General features: G+C 42.9%; 1 protein-coding gene and 1 long non-coding RNA gene across 3 annotated transcripts in view; one reads left to right on the top strand and one right to left on the bottom strand.

The window, feature by feature from the left end:
• LOC132398354 (uncharacterized) overlaps window positions 1–14,780 on the bottom strand; it is a 98,754-nt gene extending 83,974 nt beyond the window's left edge. For both annotated transcript variants that reach the window (XR_009513628.1, XR_009513629.1), the window contains exon 1: window positions 14,529–14,780. This is a non-coding gene — a long non-coding RNA (uncharacterized LOC132398354). The remainder of the gene's footprint in view (window positions 1–14,528) is intronic.
• A 134-nt stretch (window positions 14,781–14,914) lies between these two features.
• On the top strand, window positions 14,915–17,855 carry LOC132398353 (protein BTG1-like). Its single transcript, XM_059977645.1, has 2 exons — window positions 14,915–15,356; window positions 16,041–17,855. Exons 1-2 carry the CDS (start codon window positions 15,206–15,208, stop codon window positions 16,424–16,426), a joined length of 537 nt encoding a protein of 178 aa, XP_059833628.1. The 5' UTR covers window positions 14,915–15,205; the 3' UTR covers window positions 16,427–17,855.
• The last annotated feature ends 2,950 nt before the right edge of the window (window positions 17,856–20,805 follow it).

Below are 20,805 nucleotides of genomic sequence, written 5' to 3'. Positions count from 1 at the left end.
CAAACTCCTTACAGACAGTGGCGGGAATTGAACCCGGGTCACTGGTGCTGTAAGAGTATAACTCTACACTACCAAAGGATGTGAAACGTCCTGGACAGCCCCAACAGAGACACATGTGAATGATGTTCTACCATTACGGTTTCAATGGTTTTCCTTGTGGGAGAAGCTGATGTGTCATGAGTCTCTGGCCCACTCTAACATGGAAACAGCATTCTAATTTGTTCCTATTGGAGGCAGCCCGGTAATGGCTTAGCGGTCAGCATAATACTATTACAGCACCAGTGACTCATGTCCATTTCCCACCACTGTCCATAAAGAAATTTACTTTCTCCTTGTCACCGTTTGAGCTTGCTCTGGGTGCTCCAGTTTCTTCCCTCATTCCAAAGACGTATAGATCTATAGGTTAATTGGTCACATGGGTGCAGTTGGGTGGCGTGAGCTTGTTGGCCCAAAGAGCCTGTTACCATGCTGTATCTCGAAATAAAAAATAAATAGACTCTATTGGGAAGCTCTGTGTATATGCAACTTTGAACTTGGCATGTACTGTGAATATATACAAGCACAGTTAGACCGATTTTTGCATAGTAGGGAAATGAAGGGTTTTGGGGAAAAAGTAGATAGTTGGAGCTGAGCCCATGGCCAGATGGGCCAGATGGACGACTGGTTAATTGGTCACGTGAGTGTAATTGGGCGGCATGATCTCTTTGGGCTGGAAGGACCTGTTACTTTGCTGTAGTTCTGAAAAAAAAAACAAAATATGCCCCAAACCTGGAAGCAAGGGTTTCTGCCCCTAAAGAGTGATCATCTCAGAGGATTTCACTGCTAGTGCTGAAAAAGTCTGAATCCTTTAGCAAATCATGATCAGCAAGAGAGAGAAAGGACTGCTAACTTCAGTGAAGTTGTCTGGACATAATGTCTGGAGCATGGTCTTATCATAACTAACAAACATCAGATGCATTGCCAACTAAGAAGGAGAGAACAACATCCCGTTTGCACTCAGAATCACGTAGTGATCTCAAGATGTTCCCATGTTGCCTAGCAGCCAAACAGTGTATCTCATGAAGCATTCTGTAGGGACCTAACGAGGATAGACATTGCACATTGTAGTGGAAATAATTAGTGTCCTCATTAACAGAGATGCTTTTAGATGCAAGAGATTCTTCAGATGCTCAAATCTTGGGGAACACACAACATGCGAGAGAAACTCAGCAGGTCAGGCAGCATCTATGAAGGGAAAATGAACAATTGACGTTTCAAGTCAAGAACATTCATTCCCTCCATAGATGCTGCCTGACCTGCTGAGTTCCTCTAGCCTGTTATCTGTGTTACTAGTGATACTTATAGGTTCTGTCTTCACCCTTCTATTGGAGTGGACAGGCTGGCCAGAAGGCAGTGTATAAGGGAGGTAAGAAGGTGCAACAAACAGCAGCTGGGATAGGCAGAACATAACCACTGCAGAGAAATATTGGTGAAAGACAAGGTGTAGATGTGGAGCCATTAGAAACTGCAGCAATAGCATATAGTCAGTCATAGTCAGTTCAATAGTGAAATTTTACCTCTTAATACAGGTTACAGTACTTGCTATTGGTGTTAGCATTGGTTTATTATTGTCAAGATATAGTGAAGGACTTGACTTGCATGCTGTTCATGTGGATCAGATAATTACATGGAGCATCAAACTGGAATAAGGTGAAGCAATAATAATGCAGAATAAAGTACTGAAAAAGTGCAGTGTGGTAAACAATAAAATGAAAGATCATAACGAGATAGACTGTAAGGCCAGGAGTCCATCTTATCATACAAAAGGTCCATTCAAGAGTCTGATAACAGTGGGATAGAAGCTGTCCTTGAGTCTGGCAGTACATGGCTTCAGGCTTTTGTTCCAACTCGATGGGAGATGGGTATGTCTAGCGTGGGTGGGGTCTTTGATTAAGCTGCTTTACTGAGGCAATGAGAAGTACAGACAGCAGATGGAGGGGAGGCTGGTTTCTGTGATGTACTGAGCTGTATCCACAACTCTCTGCATTTTCCTGTGGTCACATGCAGAGCAGTTGCCACAATCAAGCTGTGATGCATCCAGGCAAAATGCTTTCCATGGTGCATGGATAAAAATTGGTAAGAGTCAACGGGGACATGCCGAATTTCTTTAGTCTCCAGAGAAAGAAGAGGTGTTCATAAGCTTTCTTGACCATGGTTGGACCATAGTGAGGTTCACCCCTGGGAATTTGAAGCTCTCAACCCTTCTGTGGCAGACGCACCATGCCAACATCTATCACCACTGGCAGTAACAATAGTTTGTACTCAGATCTGTGTGAATGGAAGCTCAATATTTCAGGTCCGTGACCGCTTGTTGGTGCTTTAGGTTGGAAGGGTCTTAGGGCTGAAATGTTGACTCTACAGATACTGCCTAACTTGCTAAGTTATTCCAATATTTTTCTTTCTGTATAATTTCCAGCACTTGCAGTATTTTTGACTTTCACATGGTTCTCCAGGTGTGTTCTCACTAAATATAAAGCTAGCCCTTTAATATTATTTTCATAGAACATTCCAGCATTGTACAATACATTTGGTCCACAATGTTGTGATGGCCATTTAACCTACTCTAAAGTTCAATCTGACCTTTCTCTCCCAAATAGCCCTCCATTCTTCTGTCACCTATGTGGCTATCTAACAGCCTCATAAATGTTCCAAATCCAAGTGTGGTCTAACCAGAGGTTTAAAGCTTTTCATATACAATAATATGAAGTGTAAAAACAATCTCCATATTTTCCCTTTGGCTCTTTCCCCAATTATCTTAGAACTCTGACCTCTGGTTTCTGCTGTCATACCAGTAAATTATATTTGGCAATTCCTATACAAGGCATTGAAAAATTTTGTCCAATTGCATCGGGTAGTTTGGGAGAAAGACACAAGGGGCATTGTTTAGTGTCAGTGAGCTGTGCTCCACTGAAGCCTCAGATAGTGAATGGATATGCCATGGAAAAATCACACCCACAATTTGCAGAGATATCAAGGTGAGCACAAATACATCTCATGAATGTCCCAGTACTTCATCTGAGTTCAATTATTGGCCCAGGTCAACTTCATTAGATGGATAAAGTTGCAAATATCCCAATGCAAATTTTCCCATGGCTGGCTTGATGCAATGCAGTCAAGAGATGAGAGTTTCTCATCTGTGCTGCATTGCCCATTCTGATACTCCCGCCAACCCTTGGGTGAGGTAGAACATAGGATGGAACTGAAACATCGACCACCCTTTTCCTACATTTGTTTCCTTTCCTTTGCTTTAGGTTCTAGCGTCTGCAGTCTCTTGTGAATCCACACTTAACTACTCCACGTGGAAGGTGGTGTAACACTTCATCCACTCAAGTAATGATACTTCTGCTTCCTCTAACCAGCAGCTTTAAAGATAAAGAGATTAGCTTTATTTGTCAAATGGGCATTAAAGTGGACAGTGAAATGTGCCATTTGTGTCCATGATCAGCACAGTCTGTGGATGTGCTGGATCAGCCTGAAAATGTCACCATGCTTCTGGCATGCCCACAACTTACTAACCCGAACCCACATGTCTTTGGATTTTGGGAGGAAATTGGAACACCTGAAGGAAACCCTTCAACCCAGTATGCTGTGCCAACCTATCTAAACCTACTCCACAATCAATCTTACCCTTCCCTCTACACAGACCATAACCCTCCATTTTTCTTTCATCTACATGCCTAAATCTCTCTTAATTACCTCTAATATATTAATCTCCATTACCACACCAGCAGTGAATTTCAGACACTCACCACTCTGTGTAGCAAACACACCTCTGACATCTTCCCTAAAGTTCCCTTCACTCACCTTTAAAGTATATCCTCTGGTATTAGCCATTTCTGCTCTGTGAAAAGAGTGTGAGCTGTCCACTCTCCCTATGCCCCTTATCATCTTATACACCTCTATCAAGTCACCTCTCAACCTCCCTCCCTTCAACGAGAAAAGGCCTTTTCCTCAACCTTTCCTCATAAGACATGCTCTCCAATCCAGGTAGCACCCTGGTAAATCTCCTTCGCACTTCCTCGAAAACTTACACATCCTTAATGAAGTGACCAGGAATGAACACAATACTCCAATACACTTCTGCTGTAACTAAAAGCCTATCTAAACTAATTCCTTCTGCCTACACAATGTCCCTTTCTTTCCATTCTCTACATATTCATATACCTAAAAACCTCTCAAAGTAGAGAAGTGGTTTATATCACAAAGCTTTAATCTAATTCAAATTATAATTATAATCACAGGTCATATACCTCATACTGAAATCTGAGAATCTAACTAGCTTTAAAAGGGAAGGAATTCAGTAAATTTAGTATTCTTTATAACCAATCACAAAAATAACTACTATAACTGCTGTTTTTAAACAGGGAAGTGAGTCATACATCATCACTCACAACCTCAAAATGTCCCGAAGGGCTTCTGAGCCAATCAGAACTTCTGAAAGGAAATGTAGTACTCAATCCATGTACAGTGAGCCCCCCCATTGCAAAGAAATAAACGGATTTTTTTCTGAGGATGTAAGTTGATGGATAAATATTGACAAGAAGGTCAGGGAGAACTAGCCTTTTCTTTTTGAAAGGAGAACCATGGGCTTTGCCATCTTTACTTATTAGGCCACATATGTTCTAGTCAAAGAACAGTACAGCCCACTACAGACCTTTTGGGCCATAATGGTGTGTCAATCTTTTAGCCCACTCAAAGGTCAATCTAAACCTTCTCTGCCACTTAGCCCTCCATTTTTCTTTCATCCATGTGCCTATTAAAGAGTCTCTTAAATGTCCCCGATGTATCTGCCTCTACCACCACTCCTGGCAGTGTTTTCCATGCACTCACTGCTCTGTGTAACAAACACACCTCTGGTGCCCTCTTCACCCGGATCCACCAATCTCTTGCTCCACCCCATCTACCCTTCTACCCTTTCATACTGGCTGTACCCCCCCCCCTCATTCTCCAGTCCAGGTGAAGGGTCTTGACTTGAAATGACAACTGTCCATTTCCCTCAACAGATACTGCCTGACCCTCTGAGTTCCTCCATATCTGATTTCTTGTTCCAGATTCGAGTCTTTCTTTGTGTATAGTTTTTCACTGATTCTCTTGCATTTCTCTGATCTACTGTGAATGCCTGCAAGAGAGTGAATCTCAAGGTAGTATATAGTGACACATTGATAATACTTTGATAATATATTTACTTGTAACTTCAACATTCCAATGTCTATTGTCTCTTTATTTTATTACACTTTCTTGATGTTAAATGTCTTAAATAAATGCAACTTATCCTGTTTGCTTCCCCCTTAAATCAACTACCCTGAAATTTCAAAACACCTTTCAAATTTCAGCTCTGCCAGAAAATACATACTGTCAAGAAATCATTGATTCTCTTGTCACAGATGCTGACTGATCTGAGGCCAGATTTACTGGGGTTTTGATTTTATTTCTTGTTGAAACAAAACTACAAGTCTATGCAATTCAAATGTGTTGTCTTATAAAATATGCAAATAGCTTTTATTTTCAGTTTCTGTGAAGTGTTAATTTGCAAGATACAACCTCCTGGAGTGTGAAAGTTGAAAAATATTGGAAAATTAATTGCAAACTCTTGAAATAATGTCCTGTTCTCCATATGCCAAAAAACAAGAACTCTTGTTAGCCCTTTCATAGAAAATCCCATTACCACGGGGAGTTTGCTAATGAGTCATTGGTTTGAAAGATGCTTATGAGCCAATGGGCTCCATGATAAATCATTATCTTGTTCAGAGTAATTAAGAAACCACAATAAGAACTGAGCCCTTCATCTCACCAACCTATCCCTGCAGCAACTTCTTACTTCTCTAGAACTGGTGAGAAATAAGAAAAAAACAAATAAAAAGGGAAGAAAGTGGGAAAGCAAAAAAAGGGGAAATTAAAGGGGAAAAAATGAAAAGAATGAAATAAATCTCCATGGGAGCAAATGAAGTGCCACATTTGTTATGTTAGAAGAGTGACTACATTTCCGAAGTATTTCTTTGTAATAATAAACGCAAGAGTTTGCAGATGCTGGAAATCCAGAGTAACACATCCAAAATACTGCAGGAACTCAGCAGATTAGGAAGCATCTGTGGAAATGAATAAACAGTCGATGTTTCGGGCCTAGACCATTTATGAGGACTGATTTTGAATGAGGAGACCAGGTATGTACTTTGGGCCATCCGGAGTTCATGGAAGGTGCTATGTAAATGTGAGGTTTTTATTTTTGTTTGCCCGGTTTATTTCATTCTCTCTTTCTTCCTTCCCTTCAGATGTTTTTGAAATCAACTTATAACCCTGACCTACATTTGGCTGCCTCTTCTGATATAATGCGGCTGTGGAATTTCCAATTCTTGAGCAAATGCGCATCATCATTTATAAACATGAGAACAGTGCCAGTCACCTGAATTTATTTAGTGTCCTTTCAAAAGGCAATGATATTCTTTATTCATTCTTGTAATGTGCAAAATACTGCAGCTGATTTGGAAACAGCAAGTCGCCACAAGTAGAAATGTGGTATATAACGCAAGAAAGCAGCATCCACCATCAAGGACCCCCACCATCCAGGACATGGTCTCTTCTTGCTGCAGCCATCGGGAAGGAGGTACAGGTTCAGGAACAGATATTAGCCTGCAGCCATCAGGCTTCGGAATCAGCATAGATAACTTCACTCACCTCAACGCAGAACTGATTCCACAACCCGGACTCACTTTTAAAGACTCTACAACTCAAGGTGTGTGTGTGTGTGTGTGCGCACACCTGCAAGAAAGTGAATCTCGGTAGTATATGGTGACATATAGGTACTTCCATAATAAATTTAGAATCATAGTCATAGCACAGAACTGACCTGGGGTCAACTGGGGTAGCAATCCTGGAGGTCCTGACATTTAACTGAGCAGCTAACACCCTGATCTCACTTTGCAGGACTTCATCCCCCTTCCTACCAATGTCATTGATACTGGCGTGGACCATGATTTCCGGTTAATCATTGGCCCACATTAGAATGTTGTGGACTCGATCTGAGATGTCGCTGTCCCTGACCCTGACACCTTGGAGGAAACATACCATTCAGGAATCTTGTTTTCATTCATAGAACCTTCTGTCTGTTCCCCAAACCAAATAATCCCCTATTACTACAGCTCACCTCTTCTCTCTGCTTCCCTTTTGAGGCACAGAGCCAGACGAAGTGCCAGAAACCTGTCCGCTGTGGCTTTCTTCTGCTAGGCCAACAGTATCCAAAGAGGTATACCCACAGTTGAGGGGAACAGCCACAGGAGTACTCTGCAATGGTTGCCTATCCCCTTCACCCCCAACCCCTGACAAACACCTGGTTACCTGTGTCCTGCACCTTGGGTGCAACTACCTCCTTGTAAGTCCTGTCATCATCCTCTCAGCCTCCTGAACGATCCAGAATTTATCCAGTTCAAGTTTAATTATCATTCAACTGTACATGAATATAGCGGAATGAAACAGTGTTTCTCTGGGGCCTAGTTGCAAATACACACCAAGGTGCACACAGCACAGACAAGATAGCAAGCAAACATACAGTCACGCAAAAAAGTATGTATAACCCAAGTCGCTGAGTGACATTTCCTGCCAATTGATGGTACAGCTCCAGCTCCTATTCCTTAACGTGGACTGAGAGAAGATGCAGCTGGATGCATCCTTGAAGGTGCAGTCATCAGGTACATTGGAGGTCCACCTGCCGCAAGAAGAGTATTGCACTATCCTGCCTGGCATCCCTGTTGCTCTAACTGTACAATAAGGAAGGAAGAGAAAAATAAATGAAAAAATCTACCTACAACCTTTGCCTCTCCTTGCCAAATCCCGAACTCCTCACTGTACCACTGGCCTGCTTCCACAATGGCCACTCCGCTTAAACATAATGTCTTTCTATTGGCCCCCTATCAAATGCACAATTATACACAATCCAATGTCTCCTCTGGAACTGTTAAGATTACTTTGAACATTAACCATATAATCCATTTCAGTATTATATGTCAGTATGATCATAAGATATAATGACAGAATTAGGCTATTTGGCCCATTGAACTTACTCTCCCATTCAATTACTGATGATTTATTATCCTTCTCAACCCCATTCTCCTGCCTTCTCTCTATAATCTTTGACACCCTTTACTAAGATATCAATGGACAGATATTGGCCAAGACCCATGGAGAGGTTCCCCAGCTCGTCACAACAATGCCAATGGGTCAGTTAGCAGGTCTGGATGTTGGAGGTCCAAGCTCAGAGATTCCAGGGCTGAGGTTTGGAGGTCAGACACCTGAAGGTGACCTGTCCTGGTATTGCAGGCCCAAGGTCGACAGGTCTCAAGGTCAGGCTGCCCTGGTTTGATTGGGGAGGGGGGTGAGGTTAGGAAGGGGTTTGTTATGTTGTGTCTGTCTTGTTGTATGTCGGCTGTGTATTGTTCTGCTGAACATTGTGGGCATTTTGCTGCCAGAAGCATGGCGATACTTGCGGGCTGCTTCCAGCACATCCTCACACTCTGCAAGCGAAGCATTTCACTGTATGGCTGTAAAAGTGACCAATAAATCTAATCTAGAATTTTGGTTCTATCCCTGTGCTTGCAATCCAAATATAACAAAGAGTCAAACTTTTCCAATGTGTGTGCCGGGAAGCATTTTCATCAAAGAGAATCAAATTTGTAAAAGTATGGGAGCAAGTTTATTTTTTAAAATTTGTATACAGAATAAGACACCACTACTAAATTAATGTTACCCGTGAAAAGAGGAGGTCAGGGGCCATGCTGAACCACCACAATCCTTCCAATGGAGATCTTTCACTGCGCTATGAAGACACATGATGATGAAGAAATGACGGTATAAGACCTAAGGCCTAGTAGAATTAGGCCATTTAATTAGGCCAGCAAGTCTGATCCACCGTTTAATCACATCTGTCTTATTTTCCCTCTCAATGCCTTTCCCCTGCCTTCTCCCTGTAACCTTTGATGCCCTTACTAATCAAGAATATATAAACTTCTGCTTTAAATATACCCAATGACTTGGCCTCCACAGCCACCTGTGGCAATGAATTCCACAGATTCACTACCCTGTGGCTAAAGAATTCCTCCTCATCTCTGCTCTGAAGGAACATTTTTCTGTTCTGAGGCTGTGCCCTCTGATCCTAGATTCTCCCACTATTGAAAACGTCCTCTCTACATCCACCCTGTTCTCAAGGCCTTTTAGTATGGAGTAGATTTCAATGAGTACAGCCCAGAGCCATCAAACACTTCTCATGAGTTAATTCTTTCATTCCCGAGGTCAAACTTGTAAACCTCCTCTGGACCCTCTCCAATGCCAGCACATCCTTCCTTAGAAATGGGGTCCAAAGCGGCTCTGTACACTTCCAAGTCAGGATGGTGTATGCCTGCAAGTGGAGATCTTCCCTGTGGATCTTGAATTTTCCGATGGTAGAGGTTGCACATTTGTAAGATATTCTGTACTAGTGATGAAAAGCCATAGAGCACTACAGCGTAGAGTGCTCTGCGACTCTTCTTGTCCTATCTAATGCATACCAAACTGTTATTCTGCTTAGTGTCATTGGTCTGCACCTGGACCATAGATCTCCGTCCCTCCCACACACGTACCTACCCAAACTTCTCTAAAGTGGTGCATTTGAACCCACACCCACCATTTCTGCTGCTGGCATCGCCACCCTCTGTGAAGAAGCTCCCCCTCAGGTCCCCCTTAAACACTTCACCTTTCACTCTTAACCTATGACCTCTGATCATGGGTCAGATCGAATGCTTATCCACTTGTCTACTCTTTGAAGCATCCAGCCTCGTAACTTCTTTGTGGAAGTGGAAGGCCCTGCTTGCCTGTGGCTTGTTTTTAATACAGGGTGAATTTTAAGTCACGCATTCATTTTGACACAATTTGTATCTGGTGCATTGAATTAATAGGACAAACATTAAGTTCCTGCCAAAAAGAAACAAAGCTGCTTTGAACAATGAAGAGGAAGAAGAGCCAAATGGTGAATTGTCCAAATTTTGGATTACTGGGAGACAGTTTAGAGTTTCCACCCAGCTTCCTGTGCAAGAACACATTTTGCATAGAAACTTTGACAATGCACAATTTTCATGGGGTGACAGCATTGAACAACTCACAATGAATCTCAGAAAGAGAAATTTGGGCAGGTGATCAAATGTTTGGTTAAATAATAAATTTTAAAGAGTATCTTAGGGATGGAGAGTTACAGAGGGTAACGGTACGCTTTTATTATTGTCACAGTGTGGAGTCCTGTCCTGGGGTTGAAGGACTGTCTGTGTGTGGGTGGGTTGTAGGTGAGGGGGCTTCTTTTGCTACTCTTGTATTGTTGCTTGTTGTGTTCTGTTCTGCTGCGTTGTATGTTGTCTGGCTGAGCATTGTGGGTGCTGGAGTGTGTAGCAATGCTGGCAGGCTGCCCCCAGCAGATCTTGAGGTGTGTTGGTTGTTAAAGCAAACAATGTGTTTCACCGTCTGCTCCGATGTACAAGTGATAAATAAAAGTTACATGACATCTATATGGATCATTGCATTTAGGTAGTAGAGGGTTAAACAACGCCAGAATGCAGAATAGAGTGTAACAGTTACAGTGGAAGCTCAGTGCAGAAAGATATGGTGCAAGCTATCAGGAGGTATATTGTAAGGCCAAGAGTCTATGTTGTCAAACGATGGGACTAGTCAATACTTTTATAGCAGCGAGGTAGATGCTGTCCTTCAGCTGGATGATATTTTCTGCTCAACGGGAGGGGAGAGGGGAGAGAATGTCCGGGGTGGGTGGTGTAGGCAGAGTCCGTGAAGGGGAGGTAGGCCACTATGATGGGCTGAGCTGTGTCCACAGCTGCCGTTTCTCATTAACACAAGAAATTCTGTAGCTGCTGGAAATCCGGAGCCACGCACACAAGAACCCAGCAGGTCAGGCAGCATCTACAGAAAGGAATAAAGAGTCGATGTTTTGGGCAGAGATCCTTCATCAGAACTGGAAAGGAAGGAGGAAGAAGCCAGAATATGAAAATAGGGAAGGGGAAGTAGTACATGCTATTTGGAAAGCCCCTATTTCATCTGCTTCTCTCACCTTTCCACCAGCTGATTCATAAACATTTATTCATTAAATTCCCCTTGTATATTTTTCCTTTCAATTTGGATCTGTATTCAGGAAAATGAAACATCATTCCTCCAGGGTGCAAAACACAGCACCCTGTTTTGCATATAGTCACACATAGTACACAGTTACCATAGCATATACAGTCACAAAATAATATCAGCACAAGTGGGTGATCTGAATGGCAAGGCCTGAAGGTTGATGGTGCACAGGAGGGATGTTGTCCTGCAGCCATGTTTCTACAAGGGCAAGCATGAGGCAGCTTGAGATGATTGCATTCCAGAAGGCAGTGTATAGGCGCTTCAGAGAGGCCGCAGAGGAGATTTATCAGGTTGCTGCCTGGATTAGAAAGCATGTCTTAAGAGGATCGGTTGAGTGAGATGGGGCTTTTCTTTTTGGAGCGAAGGAGGATAAGGTGTGACTTGAAAGAGATAAGATGATAAGAGGCATAGGCAGAATGGATAGCCAGTGACTTTTTTGCCAGGGTGGAAATGGCTAATACGAGGGGGATAATTTAAAAGTGTTTGGAGGAAAGTATAGGGGGATGTCAGAGGTAGGTTTTTTTCCCACACAGAGAGAGGTGGGTGTGTGGAACACGTTAACAGGTGTGCTGGTAGAGGCAGATACATTAGTGACATTTAAGAGACTTTTATACACATGGATGAAAGAAAAATTGAGAGCTATGGGGGAGGGGATGGTTAGATTGATCTTAGAGTAAGGTAAAAGATTAGCACAACATCATGGGCCACAGGGCACAACACCCATATGTGTTATCATGCTTCCAACACCAAAATCACATGGTCATAACTCCCTAGCTTGAGGGCACAGCCTCAGAATACAAGGCTTTAGAACAGAGATGAAGAGGATTATCTTTAGCCTGAGTGTCTGTGGAATTGATTGCCATGGGACAGCAGTGGAGGCCAAGCCACTGGATATACTTAAAGCAGAGTTTGAAAGCTTCATGACTAGTCAGGGTGTCAAAGGTTGTGGGGAGAAGACAGGAGAATGGGGTTCACCGATTCCTGCCATACTACTCACAGCCTGTCAACCTGACAGCTATCCAATCTCTGCCATGTTTCTAACAACAAATTGTTAATCCATGTCAATATGTACTCAGTGGCCACTTTATTAGGTACACCTGCTCGTTAATGCAAATATCTAATCAGCCAATCATGTGGCAGCAACTCAATGCATAAAAGCATGAAGACTTGTCAAGGGGTTCAGTTGTTGTTCAGACCAAACATCAGAATGGGGAAGAAATGTGATAGCAGTGTCTTTGACGGTGGAATGATTGTTGGTGCCAGATGGGGTGGTTTGAGTATCTCAGAAACTGCTGATTTCTTGGGATTTTCATGCACAACAGGCTCTAGAGTTTACAGAGAATGGTGCGAAAAACAAAAGCATCCAGTGAGCGACAGTTCTGTGGGCAAATACGCCTTGTTATTGAGAGAGGTCAGACAACAGTCGGACAGGCAGGCTACAGTAACTCAAGTAACCACACGTTACAACAGTGGTGCACAAAAGAGCATCCCTGAATGCACAACATGCTGAGCCTTGAAGTGGACGGGCTACAGTAGAAGCCATGAACATACACTCAGTGGCCACTTTATTAGGCACAGGAGTACAGAAGGTGTCAAGTAAAGTAACTACTGAGTGTATTATTCCCAAGTCCACAAGTTCTGATCTTGTTAAGCAACCTCCTGTGTCACATCATTTGAAAAATCTAAATACACCACATCAGGTAGACAAAGTGTTCTTTTTATCTCATTAAACACCTTCCCCCAAACAAAAAAAACCCTCACCCTGCACCTTGTGCAGGCGTTTGGGGAAGAGGTTATTTATAAATACTGGTCGTCTGGATTAGAGTTCCTTGGATTCCAGTGTCTGGGTTATTTGTGGTTTGGGGTTGGCCAGAAAAGAAATGGCTCTGACCTTGTGAAGAAGCTTGCCGTATTTCAGTGTGGTGTGGTGGTGCAATGCAGAGGAAGGGTGGGAAGGGTAAAATGTGTCCTTCCCATTCGGAACTAATGAGAGACTGAGACACAGAAAAGCTGAAAACTGCAAATTACAAACGGTGTAAATTTTGACTTGCTTTGCAGAAGACCACAAACATAAGAACATAATTAGGCTATTCAGCCCATCAAGTCCAACAGTTCTGTCACAGCTGTTTTATATCTCTCTTAATCCCATTCCACTGCCTTCTCCCAGTAAACTTTGATGCCCTTACTAACCAAGAACCTATCGACCGCCTTTTAAAATATACCCAATGATTTGATCTCCATAGCTGTCAGTGGCAAAGAGTTCTACAGATTTACCAGCCTCTGGCTAAAGAAATTTCTCCTCATCTCTGTTCTAAATGGATGTCCTTTTATTCTGAGGCTGTGTCCTTTGGTCCTAGACTCTCCCACTACAGGAAACACTCTCTCCATGTCTACTTTAATTAGGGCCTTTCAGTATTCGATAGATGTCAAAGAAATCCCCCCCACCCCATTCTTCTGAATATCTTCCCTCTCATGCAAGATGATCAGTATTTGCACAGAGGAGCCAAAAGTTATTGGCTAGGGAGGGTGCTTAGAAAACAGCACCCTGTTTTGTAAATACACTTTTGGAAAACCTACTCCTCACCTATTTTCTAGAAAATAATAGCTCTGTGTTTTTAATCTCTCCTGAACTGTAGTCTCTCAGTAATCTGTCAATCCTGGTCTCATCCGTTGAGCCATTTTCTCACTTTTAATGTCATTTCCCAGAACCGGATTTATCACCAGAATCAGGGACAGGATATGTTAAAATTATTCAACAGGTCAGGTGTTAATATAAAGACCCTTTTATCAGTACCAGATAAACTGAATTTTAAGGTTTAGAAATTGGGCGAGAAGATGGGTGGTCAGTGATATATATGGTGGATGAATAGTAGATGGGGTTCAGTAACAAAGGGAATAAAGGCCCAAGTTAAAGGAATGATAGCAGCCCAAGTAGCTGAAAATGTAGCAGGAGGATTAGAAAACAGAAACATTATCTGAAAATACAGACAGACAGATGAGCTGCTATCTTCATTCACAAGATGAAAAACCTCACTGGCGAGAGTATTTATTAGCTTGCGCAGTCAATACAACTCCGCCTTGTGAGGACGGCTGATTCCCTTCGCTACTGAGCCGGAAGTTTCTTACAATAATGCATTAATGTCAGATTTATATTTATTGATACTGGGTCTTTAGATACCTGGATTTACGCTTCTAAATTGAAACGATTTCACTGCAGTGTACATGAGTTTCAATGCAGGAGTGTTTGCAGACCATAGCAGTTTATCAACATTAAAAAACAGGTAAAATGTAGCTTCAATGCTCTTCTGCTTTTTAAAGCTACTTCTGCAGGAATGATTTAAACCTACCTCTAAACCAGTTTTGTCAGAACAGCAGTACCGAGTGGCTCCTGAGGTAACTCTCAGTAATCTGTGTGTCCACCCCCTTCAGATCCCTTTGCTCTCACATCTAACTTAACCCTCCAAACTTTACCACACTGCATCAGGCAGACCCTCTCCTAGGACACAAGCACCATACAGTCAGTATCTTTACAAACAGTCCCAGCACCACGTGACCTCTCCCTCCGCGCCTGCGCAGACTGCTTGTTGACATCCGTGGAAAATTACATCACCGCATCCCACTCGAGCGCTGACGTCAGCCTCCCTCCTCCACCAGAGGCCCCGCCCCTCCCTCGCCTCAGCGACGATGAAGACGTCACGTCCCGTCCGCGACCCTATATAAGGCACTTCCCCCTGCCGCCGCGTCCCGTTTGGCGGCGGAGTCGGCAGGAGTGGGTCATGTTGATGACAGTGGCCGCGATGGCCGATCCCGAGCAGCGCTGATTCATCGCGCCCACACGACGAGCGCCGGAGTGGACGTCAAGCCGCCTCCGCCGCAACCTTAGTTTGAAAATTTTAAAAAACCAGCCACCATACTCTTCGACCAAGTTTCTCTTCAGCAGCGACCCGTCACCCCATTCACAATAAGTCCGCGCCGTCAATCGGCAGGAGTTTGTTTTTTATTATTCCCCTCCCGTCTCGGGCTTATGTCAATGTACACGCTGGGCGCCTGGGCCGACATGAAGCCAGAGATCAGCGCGGCGGTGGGCTTTATCTGTAAGCTCCTCCGGACCAAGGCGACCGTGGACGAGCGGCAGCTGCAGACCTTCTGCCAGTCGCTGCAGGACCTGCTGGCGGGTGAGTGCGCGCGGGCGCGGGCGCGAGAGCGAGCCCGAGGGGGAGGGGGAGGGGTGGCGGGAGCGCGCACCGCCGGATCCTGGGACACTGGCCCCATTGATGTTTCACTGTGGTCCACGGCGCGCCGCCCTGTACTTCGCGCTCCCCTCGCCTCTGCCACACGGCAAATTGGGGGCAAATACCTCCGCTCTCCCTTCCTGGATATAAACGTGGCAGCGATGCAAGTTGGGGTTCACATCAAACCTTGCCGAAAGCTTCTGTCAACAGGAAATAAAACCACTATCACGAAATACGAAATGATTTCCGGCACTTTTAAACAGTTCTTTCGCTCTGTCCGTGGTGTTTCTTTTAGAGCTCGTTCACAACGTTGCTTATAATTTCCGCCCCCACCCGTTCCGCAAACTTACTGCAAAATGGGACTCCGTCAACCACCCCCCCCCCCAAACACACACACACTTCACACTTTGTTGTTAAACATGGGAGCGATTTCTCGTAGTGAAGTCGAAGACTGCGAAGTGTGCGTCTGACAGGGAAGTTTCCAAAGTCCACGTCAAATGCAGAATCTGGCCCCGAAATGCAAAGCTCTTCCTCGTTGCTGCGTTAATCAATTGTTTGGTATATTTGCATGAGAAGGTAAACTTTGCAACAAAGAAACTCATTCATTTTTCGCCCTTTTTGTCGCAGACCATTATAAACATCACTGGTTCCCCGAAAAGCCCTGCAAAGGCTCCGGCTACCGGTGCATTCGGATCAACCATAAAATGGATCCGCTGATCTGGAAGGCGGCGAGCCGGATCGGACTGAGCAACGAGCAAGTTTACGAACTGCTGCCGAGCGAGCTTACACTCTGGGTCGACCCTTACGAGGTGTCTTACCGCATCGGCGAAGACGGCTCGATCTGCGTGCTGTACGAGGCGCACCCGATGGGCCATAGCCACCACCACCTGCACCTGGACGCCAGCTCGCCCGTGCCCATGGTGGACGGCAGCCGGACGAGTTGCAAGGACGAGTTACTGATGGGCAGGACCAACCCTTGCAAAGCCTACAGCATGATGACAGTGTCAAGTTAGGGCGGCATTGCAAATGGCCAGTGTGGGGGAGGGGGAGGTTGTCCTGAGAGGGAGGAGAGGAGGAAAGCTTCTCTTGGAGACCCACACCGGGCTTTGCTTTGGAGTTGATTGCACCTCTTGAATGTTAAGGGGAAGCCGTGTAGCTCACACAGGCTGTGTGTGTGTCTTTCTAAAACTGAGGCATCTATTTCCAGCAGTTTACCAAATCAAACCAAAATTTGTATGTCTATAAAAGAAGGGGAATTGAAAACTGCCAACTGTTTGCACCCATAACTCATCAGTATTTTGACATTTGGCAATTTGCTTTTTAAAAATAGTGGATTTTGGTTAATTGGGACCTATAAAGACTAGTGCATTTTGGCCCAATTAAATGCCTGTTGCAATTAGCTAAAGTTCCATGACAATCGTAATAAAAAAGACAAACTACCCCTTAACTGAGTAACGAATTATGTACTTAAGTGAAATACAGAGCGAATGAGAACATTGCAGTACTATACAATTGTATTACTAATAGTAACAGGATTTCAAAAAATGTCGCGTTCTTTTGATTGAACATAAAACAGCATAGACACCTAGTGCAAACAGTCCTTTTGACGATTGCATCCTCCAAATTTTCATTTTCATTGTGACATTCAAAATGATTGTCGACACCTTTGTACAGGTAATTCCTAACATGAAGTAGTGAAATTGTTTGATTTTCACTCGTGGCCATTTCTGGCATCTCTGTGCCTGAATGCTTGAAATTACAGTGAGCAAAAGAGTTTTGAATTGTCTTAGTACTTCTTGCCAACTATCAATGGCAAAAGTTACTGCTATTTGAATAAAAACATGCAACTGACACTATTTAAAGTGTTCAATCTAAGCACTGTGTAGGGTCTTAACAGCCACACAATATGTAGAATATTCGGCAGCAATTAAATGGTATATTGTGCCAAATAAAGAGTATCAAAGGGCTATTTTCACGATTAGTTTTTGGTCTTTAAGATTGGTCCCAATAATCAGCTGTCCCAATTAACTGGAATTCACTGTACTTCGAAATTGAGAATGGGTGGTAATTCTTGTCCTTTAGATTGGGTTTAACAGCCTTTGTCCAGCTCTTAAGAGCACACTGCTCTTTAACATTTGACTACTCTCCTTTGGATTATCTGTACATTACTAGCCTAGGGTTTTGTTTTTAAGCACTGTTACAGTGAAGTGGATTCTCGTCCTCTGTGACCAGGTAGCCTCACAAATGTTGAATTTGTGAATTCTATTTTGACCATCTCTCGATATTTGCTAAATTATGAACTGCTGTAAATTTGTACAGTTCATGTACATGGTGGCGAAAGTTGTACAGATTTCTATTTTGCAAGAGAAAATTTTTGTCTTCTATTGTAATAAAATGTTTCCTATCTTGCCATTTTAACAAAACAAGAAATTGGCCTCTGTGTTTGGTTTTGGAATGGGAGAGTATTTGCAGCACATCTCCACGTACAGTATTCCACATGAATTTACTGAATTCGGTGCAAGTCACAGCTAGTGCTATGTTTAAAATTGCAGTGCCCCAAACAAGTTTATCTTGAGAGCTGTGGCTGGCTGGAATTGTCAGCACTTGGAATTGTTTAACTTTGGACATAGTCTGGCTACAAGGAAAACCTCTCATCCTAGACATTTTTTTTAAAGAAAACTTTGGATTTTTGAGCATCAAAAGTAGATTCCTACTTTTGATTTTCGTGGATTTGGGGAATTCAGATGTTCTGTTGGACAAGGTAGCACTAAATGCTTGTTGGTGTGAAGATCAGCCTTTGAAGTAGGCAAGTCTGAGCATGTCAGGTCTTGCTGTTCAGCTTTCTCAGTCCCAGAAAGGGCTGATTATTAACGGCCTGCTACCGTTAGTAACCCTTGTGTCCTCCTGATCCCCTCTCCCCAACAATTTCTTCAAGCTTGGATATACTTTCCAGCCTTGTAAGCACATGCACGACATACAAGATCACATTTCACATCTCTGGCACATAAGATCCATTGCATCGCAAAGTGGCATCGAATGATACTGGCACTTCACTGAGCTCCCCCCTCCCCCCCCTCCCCAGGATCTGTGATGGATATCGACCCCTTTCTTTCAGTGAGCAGACCGGCTCAGGACACACTTCAAACATCTGTTTCTCTGGCGGCTTCTGGTAAGCTTTCTATTTTATTGTTTTAGTTTAGTCCTAAAGGAAAGTCAGGAAACTGTGTGGCAGGGAGTAATCCATTATACAGGGTGAAGTGCCTTTCCTTAGTGGCGTCTATTTTAATAAAACAATGGTAAGATTACAATGCTTTAGATAGGGTGTGCACATCTGTAATAGATGATCTTTCCATTTCTGGTTATGTTATTAGTCACTGGGAATTAAGTCTTAGCGTTGTAGGGAATATAGAGACTGATAAGACTAATTTCCACTTCCCACAGCAGCCATGCTGCAAGGCAGTGAGTGGTTCTAAATGCATTTGACGTGGGTCACACTTGTAGCTTTCTTATTGTTATATGCTGCACCCACAGTTTATCTGGTAGTAATTGATTTATAAATTAATCTGATACTTTTCTCATTTTATTTGGGGGTGGGGAATATTGGGACATGGAGCTGATGGTGGAGTGGAATTATTATACAAATTTATTATGTCTCATCAGTTTCCCCAACTGTTGACATTTTAGGAAGGTGTGCAGGACAGCTGTCATCTCAAATTTGTTCTACCATTCAGAGATCATGGTCTACATGGACCTAGGTACAAAAACTGCTGCGTGGCATCTGTTGAAAGGGAAACCATGGATGTTTCTGACTGGCAAGTGTTTGACTTAACTGCTTCTTTCCTTAGCGGCTGCCTAAACTGTTTTAAAAGTTTTGGGCAACTGCAATGAAATTACTCTGTTTTGAATTTCCAGCATCTGCAACTTTGATTTCTAAAAGCCTACATTTGCTCTGCATCTTTCATGTTTGGTGATCAAAAATTTGCATCTTGCTTCCTGGTTTGAGGAAAGTCAGATGTTTTTACGTAAATATGAAAGGTTTTGCCAGAGGTTACTGAAATGACGACGAGCCCTTTGATTTACATAGAGCAGCCTTTTGTAGTCTAGAGTGGACTGAACAAAAACAGAGAGCTGCTGTCTTTGCAAGAATCTGTAAAGGACAATCTACTTTAAATATAGTTTGAAGGCAACATTAAGATTTGTTTTCTTTTGGGCACACTCAGTAAAGCCAAGGACCCTAATCGAATCAATGAAAGACCACATCAACAGGACGGACAGCACCCAATGTGCAAAAGATGACGATCTACAAATGAAAAAAAAATTAAACAATAAATATTGAGAACATGAGATGTAGAGTCCTTTTCAGCGAGTCCATAGGCTGTGGGAACAGTTTGAAGGGGTGAGTGAAGTTATCCCCACTGGAATACATTTTGATATGCAGTGTAAAGTATTAATTTGCAAGCAGAAATATTTGCAGAGAGTTGCCAGGCTGCAAAGTTCAAAAATATATTTATTATCAAAGTACATATATGTCGCTATATACAATTCTGAGATAACATTTTCTTGTGGGCATACTCAATAAATCCAATGGGTCACTGAAAATAGAATCAATGAAAGACTGCACCAACTGTGCATCCACTGTGCAAAAGACAACAAACTGTAAAAGCAAGAAGAGAAATAAGCAATAACTAATTTGTGCATAGTTTTTTCCCAAATTTTATTGTATTTTATTATCCTGTAAATGCCTACAAGAAAATGAATTTCAAGGTAGTATATGGTGACACCAATATACTCTGAAAATAAATTTATTTTGAGTTTTGAATATTTAAAATTGCCCGATATTGTTGCCTAGTACTTGAATGCTATAGAAAATGGCCAGAACTTTGCTTTTGAAGATTATCATTGAAGATTGGTTTTCCATTTGGTGTATTAATGGGCACTTATGATGAAATTGTGTTTGAAGATGACACTCCTGGGTTTTAGTTGTAGTTGCAATTGTTCATTCTTAAACTTGCCTTGTTATCCAAGGCTGTGCTTCAATGAAAAACACGATAGATGACACTGAAAGCAAAGCTGCAGCATTTAAGAGGATGCAGATGGTGCCCTCCATTTTGGGAACAGAATTAAAGAGCAAAGATCAGCATTGCTGGAGAACGCACTGCACTTGAATAAGGTGTACAAGATGATCAGAGGCATCGATCTAGTGGATAGCTGGAGCCTTTTTCCCCTAAGGTGGAAATGGCAAATATGAGGGAGCATAATTCTAAGGGTGTTTAGAGGAGTGTATGGGGGGGGGGGGGGTGTCAGAGGCATTTTATTAGTGGTAGATGCATGGAACACACTACCAGGAATGGTGGTAGAGTTAGATACATTAGAGCTATTAAGAAATCCTTGG

This window comes from Hypanus sabinus, chromosome 8 (genome assembly GCF_030144855.1).
Source record: "Hypanus sabinus isolate sHypSab1 chromosome 8, sHypSab1.hap1, whole genome shotgun sequence".
In the NCBI taxonomy this organism is placed as follows: Eukaryota; Metazoa; Chordata; class Chondrichthyes; order Myliobatiformes; family Dasyatidae; genus Hypanus; species Hypanus sabinus.
The sequence above is the reverse complement of the archived record's forward strand: the minus strand, read 5'-3'. Positions and strand labels throughout refer to the sequence as shown.